Below are 12,418 nucleotides of genomic sequence, written 5' to 3'. Positions count from 1 at the left end.
TCTCCTGTCATCCACTGCTCCCAGAGCCTTCCCAGAGTGAACAAGTAATACTTGGGTCAGGTCAGAAGGTACACAATGAAATAAGAGGTCGTGTACAAGTAATACAGCAACAAATTACTGACGAAATGAAAGAAAGCATTTAAAAGTGACGACTATAACTTCAGGTCTATTGCTACATTATCATGGGCTGGTCAAAGTTGGCAGCAGTAGAACCAGCATATTAGCAGTCTGAATGCTAGCGACATCTCGCGATTCAGTACTACAGGGACTAGGGAGAGAAGCCAAAAAATGTGGGTGGACTTTGATGGGATTGAAGGTACAAACTGCATTGGCACAAAAGCGAAAACTGAGCTACCTTATATAAATATACGTAAGCAAAAAAATTTCAAATCGTATTTTACGCCGTTTATGCGACAGCTATGATTTAAAATGCAAATTAGTATTCTAGCAAAATACGGCTTAATGTTTGAAATTCCCTATAATTGCCAGAAAATCTTTAAGATTGATTTGCAAAATCAAATTACCATGAGTAAAACTGCAGTGTCGAATATCTCCATGTTCATGAAACTAGTGAGAGTTTGTCCACACACGGGTGCAATCGATCTGACGTCCGTGCGCCTCGGGTTGGCGGAACCCAAATGTTTGTTGATGACTTTCCTTCTCTGGCTGTCGTCATTCTAACTGCATTTCATTTCATGGTTTTCTTAAGGTTTTGCTGAATGGGGACGGATACATTCACGTTACTTGTCAGTCGCCCCCCTCTCAAAAGCGTTGCTAAGCGATGGCGTCAGCCACTGCAGAGACCCCTGTATTGTTTAGAAGTGCATCACCGATACACGGAAAATAATAACCACACAATTAAATAAACTATCCAGCGATAATACAAGGGACGTAACCAGGCTGGGAAGACCTGGGTAAGGTCCGTGTTGGAAAAAAAAGGCAGAGAGGAAGAATTAAAATGGCAAGAGAAAGAGGAAAATTTGGTAAAATCGATCAGTAATGAGAATCTCTTGCTTCGTTAAAATAAACTAAGATTGTTTTGGAAATAAATCTGACGAAAAGATATGCGAATAATTTACGTCCTTCATCCGGTCAAAGAGCAGTCTGCATTACGATACGAACATCAGGTAACTGAATATATCGAACGAAAGGGGCTAGATTGAGCAAGTGTTTCGGCCTACGCTACAAAGGGCGGCTTGTTCATTATGAGCGGCATATAAAATATCCAAAAATGAATCAGGCCGCAATTTACATTTAGTCCTAAAAGGCGCTGTAGAGGCTACTCAAGAAACAGCCCCGTATTTCGAAACAATTAAAAATATCTACAAAAAATTTTAGTCAACGATGGTAGGGTATAAAAACTTGTTCCTTGAATACTTCCGCGACAAAGCTAAAGACACCACATGCAACGCTTTGGAATGACATAAAAAAACACTTATATGCCTACGTTTCGAGATTTGTTGATGTTCTTGGGGATCTCACAAACATAATTCGTAAGCGTAAGAAATGCAAGAAAACAATGTAGAAATAGGCCTTTAAAACTTAACATGCCCTTTCCAAATTCAGTATCAAACACTAGAAAGAATTAATACATCACCCGAGACTTTGCAGTCTGAGTGTATGTACGTTGCAGATGATTTCTTAGGCAAGGCGCTATCAAAAACAAAGATGGAAGACCAGCGTTTAACGTCCCGTCGGCGACGAGATCATTAGGGGCGGGGCACGAACTCGGGTCTAGCAACGCCAGGGTAATAGAAACGGTCGTATTCTTTCAAAGAATTTTACCTCGAGAAATTGGGAGGGGAATCTGAATGGGCGGGCGGATATTTCAATCGCCGTCCTCCAGAATATGATTCCAGTGCCTGTCTTTGCTTTGAGATATTGCTAGCATCGAAGTATCATATGACAAACTGCTTGACTAAACTTTCAACACTATGAAAGATGGACAAGCGAGTGTAAGTTGCCTAACAAACGAATTAAATCAGTAAAGAAACGACGAGCTTTGCGAGGACGAGAGGCTGACGGAACCCGTGACTGGGCTTACAATTACACTTTTTAATCCAATTATTAACAACGCTCATTCGCAACTAAATACCTGGTTTAAAGACATTAAGCATGTTATGACGCATATGTAGTAATACCATATAACCTTTTTTAATACCTACGGCCAGTGATGAATGTCTTAAAAAAGAAGCACTGAAGTGTTTCCAATGACATTTTATCGAAACAATTCTTTTCAGTTTACAGCTGGTTAATGCATTTAAGAGAACCCATGATCGCTGCGGAAGCTAAGCGTTATATATTCAAACAAAACATACCGGATAGTTATAACTGAAGTGCAGCTATTCAGTGAAATCCAGTGCGGAGAATAATTACCGTATGGCAGCGAAACTTGGTAGATAATCTAATGTGTTACTGTGGAACCTAATTAGGAAGGGTAAGCAAGTTCCGAGTTTGGCCACCTGGTGCAAATCTGGCGCTGTGAACGCAAGAAAGACGAATACAAATGTTTCCAAATGTAACCGAGCGAGGTGGCGCCGTGGTCAGCACGCTGGACTCGCATTTGTGACGACGACGGTTCAAACCTGCGCCCGATTAATTTAGTTTAGGATTTAACGGGATTTCACTAATAGCTTCAGGGATGATTCCTTTGAAAGGGCATGCCGATGTACCTCCTTACCCTTCCCTAATCAGAGCTTGTGCTCCGTTTCTAGTGACCTCGTTGTCGACAGGGCGTTTAACACTATTCTTCTACTGCTCCTTCCATAGGTAATCAGGAACAGAACGTGGGCAGAAAAGGTCAAACAAGTGAGAAACGTGTAATGTTGATGATATTATTAACCGGCGCTTACACAATTTGTTCAATATGAGCACCGGAGGCGTCGACAAGATGCTGTACAACGCAGGACATGCATCCAGCGGCCAAAATTGGAATTAATTTTTTTCTCCACGGTGAATAGGTTCCGCATTATTGTCGTACGATAATTACAGCCCACACTGGACATCTGTGAGTACCTGCACTTCAACAATAACCACCCAGTATTTTATATATTCATTGTACGACGACTCAGGCATGGTTATACGCGGGATGAGGAAGAGGGGATGTGATACACGACGAGCGGGCGACATTTTGTAGAGTTGGGAATGGGGTGGAGTACAGGTGGTCATGTAGGAAAGGGGGGCAGCCCCATGACTGCACTTACGTCTCAGCAATTGGCTAACACACCAACAAAAATTGTTCAAATGGCTCTGAGCACTATGGGACTTAACATCGGAGGTCATCAGTCCCCTAGAATTTAGAACTACTTAAACCTAACTAACCTAAGGACATCACACACATCCATGCCCGATGCAGGATTCGAACCTGCGACCGTAGCGGTCGCGCGGTTCCAGACTGAAGTGCCTGGAACCGCTCGGCCGCAACACACCAACACCAAACTACTGAGACGAGACACCAACACCGCCGCCCCCTCCCCCCCCCCCCCCCCCACCAACATGCACAAGTTGATTTCTTCTGGCAAAAAAGTTATTAAGAACCTACGACACAGGAAAACTGGCTGTCGGAAAACAGATCTGAAACAACCTACCGTTGGACTTAACACTTCCTGACTTCGTGTGTAGTGGTCATTACGAGGAAAAATTTGGGAATTTATATAAATGAGACAGGTTTTCTCTGCCGGGCCGAAAAGTTTCACCTCGCCCTTCTCTAAGCAAGCATAAAGTGAAGGGTGCAATACATACAGCACAAAAAAACGTTCTTCGCCTCTTGCTCAAATTAAATTCATACAGTTTTAAGAATCGTCTGCAACGAGTCTGATGCGAAGTAGTGGCCACCTTTCGAACGAGCTGAACCTTGTTACACCTTAAATGGGTCGTTTTAAATCACACCTACTAAGTTCTTTCATTCATTCCAATTTGGCCAACGTTATACGAGTTCCACCTCGGGACTCCAGGTCTGCTAATCCGAATTTTCATAGCTACAAAGATGCACAAAATGCAGAAGGGCCTACAAATATATAGCGTCCTCGCAGTCAACAGAAACTGACAGCCCGGGAAGGTCGGCTGGTCACAGTTTCCGTTACAATGACGTCACTCGCGCGGAAAACTGCCGAGCGCAGAGCTTATGGATGCGGCGGTGACATCAAACAAGAGGCATGTTTCACACCAAACAAGCTAACGTTTCTTTAGATGATGGATTGAATTTATTTCCACTTATACCGTGAAGCTGACACAGTTAAATGTTTTGCCACGTACTTTTCGTTTCGAAAAGATGTGAATCAGACTAGTCGGAGTATGGTTGTACAAATAAGCCTGACGAAAAGCTGTGTACAAAGTTCTACACGATTTAACCGGTGAAACAGTTATCTCAATATTTCAGGCTGGTACAACTTGGTTGCATATAAGGGTGAAGATTATTGTTATGTCTCCAAATGAGTGCGGTGAAATAATGGTTAAGGCACTGGACAGTCATTCGGAATGAATGGCGCTCAAATACCCGTCCGGCCATCGAGATTTACTTCTGTCGAGGATTCCCTACACCAACTACAGCGAATGACTCCTTTGACAAGAATATGACCAATTATATTTCCTTTCAAGCATGTGGTCCATCTGATCACTTCGCTCTCGACAGGACGTTCAACCTTGACTTTTCAAAACTTAATTAACCATGTAATCTGCTAAACTGTTGTTGCACACTGGAAGGAGACGTAAGTTCACATCTATCACAGAATGTCATACTCTTCGATTGGGTGTCATTCCATATCAAAAGACTGGAAATCTTTCATTCATGAAACTAGAGAACTTGGTATCATATAAAGACTTCTACAGAAATAGGTACTTTGTACATTATTATGTATGTTGGGCCTATTCATTGTAATCCTGTAGCACAAGAGGCTCATCCCTTAAACCACTGGCGGGCCTTTCAGGAGAAGGAAGATTTAGGCTCAACTGCAGGATGACGAAAGTGAAGGTCATGACATACGCGTGGTCGTTTACATCTCGGAGCGGTCTCCAAACCGATATCATCAACGTCGTCTGCTGTTGTTCGTATCAGACTGGGCGGTAGATGGTTCAAATCGTAAGCGTTATTTCTCCTGCCTTTCTGCAAAGTTCTCACTGGCAACTTCCTACGAAACATCGCTTTATATCAGCTGCAGCAATACAACTGAGTGCATTAAATTGTGATTAACGATACTGAAGAAAAAAACCTCAAAATTTCTTTTGCTTAATATGTCACGCTGGACGTGAAAACAAGTTTACAAGCACTTACTTTGTGTGTCTGAGTACGTGCAAGACAGTGAATTAAATCAACTGATACAGTCGTCTCATACAGCGATACATCAAAAAATACTCGGTAATCTAAAGAACACGGAAAAAAAACTGACAAAGCATTTCACTTTGAAAGATGACCGCTGAGTGCGGAAAAAAGTCACTGAGCAAAATCTAGACAAAATTTTATCACATACGACTTGACTTTTTGCATTTGCAAGGTAAATATTTAGTTGTTTGAATGTTCAATGTTCGCGGACGGGGCCAGTCGCTAACTGTTAGTCACGTTTTCATTACTTTAGAATGATTTGCGATTTTACTATATCATGTCCACAATCTGTAATGATTACTTAGACGAGGATGGACGTTTTCCTAAAGTTAGTGACTAAAAGCAATACTTCAGTCTTTTTTTCCGTTCACGGGTGGGAGAACTGTCTTCTTGCTGGAATACCTACTCTCGTGCCTGTATCTTTACTACACCCGCAACCAAAATACGTCAAAAATGTGTAGGAGAATCCCTAGATAAATGTTCTGTGGTTGTCCTACCTTTATCTCGTGATATTTCTCCTCCAAGTAGTAGGCGATGTTTCTGGCTTCTTCGTACTTCTGAGACAAATGTAAGTACTTGTCGTAATGTCTCTTGAACAACACAAATCTGTAAAATAAATGCAGACTATTAGCTTTGAACGTTTTACGCAAGCAATATGTTCAGCTGATTTATTAACACACTATTTTCGAAATAACGAACCTTACAATGTACAACAACAAATATTTTGTCATGCAATGTTGACAAACTACATGTTTGTAATTTGCACACTTTACGATTTATACAAGTACATAAACGTTATTTAAACAAATACTTCAGATATTCATGCCCCCATAACTTTACACTGAGCTATATAATGTTTACACCCTATATAACACACAAAACAAAAACCTGAAGATGGTGCCTGTTATATATCAAAGATCCACGTATCAATAAGTACACATCGAACATCAGTGGCGCAAATAAGATGTGTGATTAACCACCAAATAATAATAACAACAACAAAGGTACTTCCTGTTTAGCAAATTTTTCGGGACTCACCTGTAAAAATCGTTCTCTGTTATCATATCCCGAATGCTGTCTTCGGGATCAACACGGTCGTACAGGCCCACATGTCGACTGACACACCGTTGCAAATCTGATGCAAGTTCGACAGACGCCTTACGGGCAGCCCTATCTGCGGGACTAGGTCGGAAATCCACATCTGCTTCACTGTCACTGAAATACTTCGCTTTTGGAAGAACATGCGTAGACACTAAATCATCTTCATACACAACACTCGCTGTCTTCGGTATCGGAGAATCACATCGTTGTTTTATTTCCGCCTGTATCAAAGGTGGGCTCTGAAGCACTAGATCGTCACTTTTGCTATGTTTCAGTTCTGTAGAGAAATTATCTTCTGATCTGTTGTAACGCGGCACAACGGAAGGTCTGTACCCTTCAAGCAGTCGGCGTGTGAACGTGTCACCCCTTGGAGGAGTGACAGGTGCTGGTATCAGAAGTTCCGTCATCTTCCTGGGGAATGTATCTGAAAAGAAAAGGGGAAACACGAGTTACTCCCATTTTGTCCCAATTTTGTAAACAACATAACTTTCGACATTTGCTCAAAAGCCATTTTTTCCATGCTTTTAAACGTGAAATAAGGCACTTTTTCACATACACAATGGATTAGAAGTAGACCTACAACAGTTATGTCAAACGAAAAACAAAAGGATGCCTTGAGCACAACAATGGAGTTACCAAACAATCGAGAAGACAGTCTTGTTGAACGCTGCCTTGTTGTCACAATATTTACGTAACAACGAATAACTAGAACATAACGCACCATTTCTATTACAAATTGATAGCATACTTTCCTTTTTATCCTTTTTAAGACACAGAGAATGTCATGTAATTTTTTAAAATTATTTCACACAAATATATTTAATAGTAATGCCATAACTTCATAAATTGTGCGTATTATAAGCGGAAACATAATATTATCCCACAATTAACGAAGTAAAAATATGTTACCATCGACTTGACTGTCTTGTCACCGCCGATAACATACACGCAAACACAGCACCAGACGCCAGGCACAACCTTCCCAATGCACGTCAACACGCGCTTTGAACTGGTAGCGACGGCGGCAAACACGGAACTAAACGCAAGCGCCAGTGATATTCACTTCCAAAGAGATCAGCCTATCTCACATTACCATAGTTTCATAATCAACTTACCATTGTTCTGTAAACAGAGTAAATACCAAACGGCAGTACTGAATACATCTGATTTCCATGAATCATTTTTTGTACTTTTGTCCCTACTAAATAGCTTAAATTGATAATCTGTACGAACTAAAATCTTTGGTCACAGCTGACGCCGTGCATTGGAAAAGTAAACATGCTTCGTTCTGGTGCAGGAACAATGTTGTGAAGTGAAAACATATAGGGGAATGAGTGTGTTATGAAACAGTGAGTGCTGTGATGTGAACTGGTGACAGTAGTCGACACGGAAATCTTTACTAAATGTGTTTCCTGTTAAATCTACGGAATTCCTCGTGGTAAACCGCCGAAATTCGGTAAAATGGGAACAATTTGTAAATTCTGTTTTAATAACGTAAACATTATTAAATTGCCCCTCTCAAGACATGGGCACGTTTTAAGAGGAAAACCACCAGGTGTTGCAAGAAGTCTAAAAGAAAGACTTGAAGGTTAGATCAGACAATCACACAGCTTTGTATTGCGGCTTTCTGCTAACAGCATAATTCTCAATGCGGCTCCATATTTTTCAGAAATCAACTACAAAGATCCATCTTTGCATTACAAAGTGGACATTGGCTTTCCAAAACAAAGCTCTAAGTCGTCAACTGATTCTAAAGGAAGACTTAATATCTACAGAGAAAATAAACACCTAGAACCGCTTGCAAGGAAGAAGCAATGTAAGTTTTATTGCTAAATTTATTTATTTATTCTTTGCCCATGGACTCCAGCTGAAAATCCAGCTGAGAGTATTGGGTGTGTCATACAATAGGCTGTTAACATCAAACTTGATTTCATTATATATAAATGAAAAAAATAATTAAACAGAAATAGTCCATAATCATACAAAGGTATTACATGTTTCACATTATATGTACACAAATCCAAACAACATATAGAAATGATAATTTTTAAAGGTACATTTCAGTAACATATTTAAACACCATCTTAGTATTCACTCACCCCTGTTTCTCTGTGAGATATAGTTTCAAACGATTTTTAAAACATTTTAGGTCTGTTTCTTTTTTAATGATTTTGGGGAGTTTATTAAAAAACCTTTTGCCTGCTTCTTCTGGGGCAGTCATAAACAGTTTTAGATTTCTGTTTATCATGTAGTAATTTTCGTTTCCTCTTGTACCGTGTTTGTGTACATCTTTATTTAGGAGGTGTTTATCACTTGACCTTACCGCCATGCTTTGGTATATGTACGGTGAATATACTGTCATAATATTATAGAGTACAAAAGCTTGCCTACAGGTCTGTCTTGGTGGTATTTTTGCAATGCATCTCACTGCCCTTTTCTGAATTGTGAATGTTCATTTTAGGTAGCCAGCTTGTGCACTTCTCCATATATGAACTGAATAAGACAAATGTGGGAAGACAAGTCCATAATACATTGATCTGAGGACTTTATCATCCACAGTCTTAGTTGTTTTATGCATGATGAAGATCTGTTTGTTTATCTTTTTACACAGTGCATCTATGTGCTCCCCCCATGCCAAATGTTCGTCTATTATAGTTCCTAGAAAATTTGTGCTGGTTACTTCTTTAATAGTCTTTCCATTTATATTAACATTTATATTATAATTTTCACTATGTTTGGTCTGGAATACTACATTCATTGTTTTAGACTGATTCATAAACATGTTGTTTGTGTTAAATATTTATTTGCATTTTCGATAGTCAGGAGTGCTTCCTTCTCAAGCTCCTCCTTTGTGTCAGCTGTGCAAATGATTGTAGTGTCATCAGCATACATTATAAGTTTATAATTTATATAGCTAGGGAAGTCATTTACGTAGAGTATAAATAGTATTGGCCCAAGCACAGACCCTTGGGGCACACATTGTTTAACTGTTTGTAATTATGATCTGTAGTTTGTTGTATTTCCCCCACTAGTATGTCTGATTTCAGTACATTGTTTCCTATTTGTAATGTATGATTTAAGTATGTCATAGCATTTTCCTCTAATTCCATACTGATATAATTTCATCATTAATTTTGAGTGGTTCACACAATCAAATGCTTTAGATAGGTCCATAAAAATCCCACAAGTCTTTTATTGCCTGTCAAGTAAATTAAGAATGTGCTCAGTTATATCTGTTGATGCTGTTTTTGTTGACTTCCCGTCTCTGAAACCATGTTGTGATGAATGCAGTATACTGTACTTTGTTATAAAACTTACAATTCTATTCTTTATTATCATTTCATAGATTTTAGCAAATGTTGAGATCAATGATATTGGCCTGTAATTTCCTAATTCATCCCTGTTCCCTTTCTTAAATATTGGCTTCACTTTACTTACTTTCAGTGAATCTGGAAATACCTTCTTCTATCGCAGCATTCAGCATGTGTGTCAATGGTTTTAATATACATTCTCTGCATTCCTTTATGAGTTGTGATGTGACACCATTCAAGCCAGATGAATGTTTAATTTTAAGTTGTTTTATTAGGTTTGACACTTCTGCATCTGTTGTAGGTATGAAAACCATAGTGTGATTTGTATGTGGGGGGTTTAACACTTTACTTACTGCATTTGTTTTATTTTGACTTATTAATTCGTCTGCTACAGTAATATAATATCTGTTAAAAGTATTGGCTACTTCGGGTCGACAGAAGCGTCCGATCCCAACCGTCGGCTTTTGGCCGTGACGTAAGGGTGTTGTCGTGTGTGACGTCATGACGATGCAGAGTTTGGTTCGTGAGCATGGCGTGTTTGTAGATGTCGTCGTGTTGTGGTTTGTTGTGCTCTCTGGTGGTATGTTCAGGGTTTTCGTTTGTATGGTGTAATGGGCTCAGTGTGCTTTTGCTCATTATCCAGAATTGTTCGAGTGTTGGCTGTGTTTGTAGTGGAATTCGTTTCAGTGAGTTAACGATTTTGTGTCAAGGTTAATTTAGTGTTGCTCGCTCTACATCGTGTGATAATTTTAGTAAAATTAATCGGTTGATGTTTTTGTTCAGGAATGGATATGGCGGATAAACTTAACAGTGCGCAGGTCAAGGGAAGTGTTCGATCCCAATATGTGGCTGTGTATGTTGATATTGGTATCGGGAGACGTTTTTGAGCTATGTAGGCCAAGGGAAGTGTTTGATCCTAAATTATGGGATCGGTAGCTGCTGTTGAGCTATATAGGTCAAGGGAAGTGTGCGATTCCAGATGATATTGTGTTTAGTGGTATTTGGGGAGTTTTGTGATGTCGATTTTTTTCGTCGTTTTTTGTGGTTTTGTATGGGTGTGTGTGTCTAAATTTGTTTATATTTAGTTTGCCCCCACCTAAAAACACTCCATTTCCTGCGCCTGACCCGTTAGTGTCATTAGGCTTTTGTGGAAAGTGTGTGTGTTTGTTTTTCAATGTATTTTCGTCCTCATAATGTATGTGTACGTACCGACTTTATATGCGTTGTATTGGAATCGTGGTTTACGGTAGTTTCCGCCATATTTGTGACGTCATGGGTCAAAGCAGACGGGCAGGATCGGACGCTTCTGTATTTCCGGCTACTTCTAGAGGGTTTGCTGGATATCTTATTGACTGGAACATGTTTCAAATGAAATATCTACTAGTTTATATACATTAGACTAGCTTTTGAGTAAGGAAGGATAAAAGTAGTGCAACAGTAATGCGCACTGCAATAAAACGTGTATTGAGCAAGGAAGTGCGAAGAAGAGAACAGCTAACAAGTTCAGTGGTAAATATGGAGATTAAAAGTGCAGCATAAAAGGGGAAATGTGTCTGTATTTCAAGCCTTTGACACATTCACATATTAGGATACACGAAATACAAAAAACTGATATGTACAGTGGTGGTGTTTTCAAACAAATCTTGTTTCAGGTGCGATAGTAAAGATCCTCTAGATACGGCAATACAATATTGTTCCCAGCTGTCACTGAAAAATATTACTTTACGTTCTTTCGATAGTGACAACATTATGTTACAATAATCATATTCTACACATCCTAAGGAAAGTGGTCTGTGGGTTATGGAAAGAAGTTGATGCAAATTCGATGTACAATACAGTGACACGATGTTACATTACTGTATTACATTGCTAATTATAATTATAATCATAATCACACACACACACACACACACACACACACACACACACACACACCCTTTAGCTACCTGCTATTAACGAATGTAAGTATTGCTTGTATTATACCACAATTCTCAAACATCTTTTTTGCATGAAATTGGCCCTGCATCTATATTGTTGTACTACAGATATTGGGAAGCAATCTCTGATCAAAAGTAGTTTTACAGTTAAAAATAAATTGTACAGCGGCTTCCTGTGTTACGTGATTTTCATTTCTATAGCGTTAAATTTAAGATTTTCTGTGTCGAAACATACAGTATGTGAAACATACTCATATAACTACTGACATGTGTGAGCAAAGGATATTTAAAGAATTGTCTGATAGAGGCCAAAGCTGTATCTGAATCTTCTTTTCCTTTTTTGCTGTGTGGATTACAGATGCAGCTAAACTCGCGCAATATATTAAGGCAAAATTGTAAGATATAAGTTACATCTATTGAAGTGCACAAAGGCATGACCTTAAAATATTTAATGTAAAGAGTTGTTTTTATGCAGCAGCCGAAACTGTAAAGCCCATTTTGCACAGGACTGGTTTTGGAACACTTCAAGTTTCATTATCCAGTGTATAAAATGAAATCACTTTATCATCTAAGTTCTTCCTCACCCCAGTGTTGCCATGGAACCATTGACACGGAATATTTGGTTCCACAACAACTTTGGGGTGAGGATGACCTCAGATGATTAAGTAATTTTATTTTTTACATCAGATGACGTAGCTTACGTGTTCCGAAACTGGACATGTACACAATAAGAAGACGATGGAGTAAGCAAC

At 39.3% G+C, this 12,418-nt stretch overlaps 2 protein-coding genes across 3 annotated transcripts in view; one reads left to right on the top strand and one right to left on the bottom strand.

Moving 5' to 3' along the window:
* Nucleotides 1-7,428, bottom strand: part of LOC124612474 — a 775,045-nt gene extending 767,617 nt beyond the window's left edge. For both annotated transcript variants that reach the window (XM_047140706.1, XM_047140707.1), the window contains exons 1-3: nt 7,328-7,428; nt 6,356-6,842; nt 5,815-5,923 (exon numbers count right to left, since the gene is read on the bottom strand). In XM_047140706.1, the coding sequence (XP_046996662.1) occupies nt 5,815-5,923; nt 6,356-6,825 (579 nt within the window). In that variant the 5' untranslated portion in view covers nt 6,826-6,842; nt 7,328-7,428. The remainder of the gene's footprint in view (nt 1-5,814; nt 5,924-6,355; nt 6,843-7,327) is intronic.
* Nucleotides 7,429-7,664: 236 nt separating this feature from the next.
* The window catches only part of LOC124612814 (39S ribosomal protein L38, mitochondrial), a 46,552-nt gene continuing 41,798 nt past the window's right edge, over nt 7,665-12,418 (top strand). The window contains exons 1-2 of the mRNA XM_047141234.1: nt 7,665-8,006; nt 8,088-8,234. Coding sequence (XP_046997190.1) covers nt 7,880-8,006; nt 8,088-8,234 — 274 coding nt within the window. The 5' untranslated portion in view covers nt 7,665-7,879. The remainder of the gene's footprint in view (nt 8,007-8,087; nt 8,235-12,418) is intronic.

This window comes from Schistocerca americana, chromosome 4 (genome assembly GCF_021461395.2).
Source record: "Schistocerca americana isolate TAMUIC-IGC-003095 chromosome 4, iqSchAmer2.1, whole genome shotgun sequence".
In the NCBI taxonomy this organism is placed as follows: Eukaryota; Metazoa; Arthropoda; class Insecta; order Orthoptera; family Acrididae; genus Schistocerca; species Schistocerca americana.
This window is presented reverse-complemented; position numbering and strand designations above follow the sequence as displayed.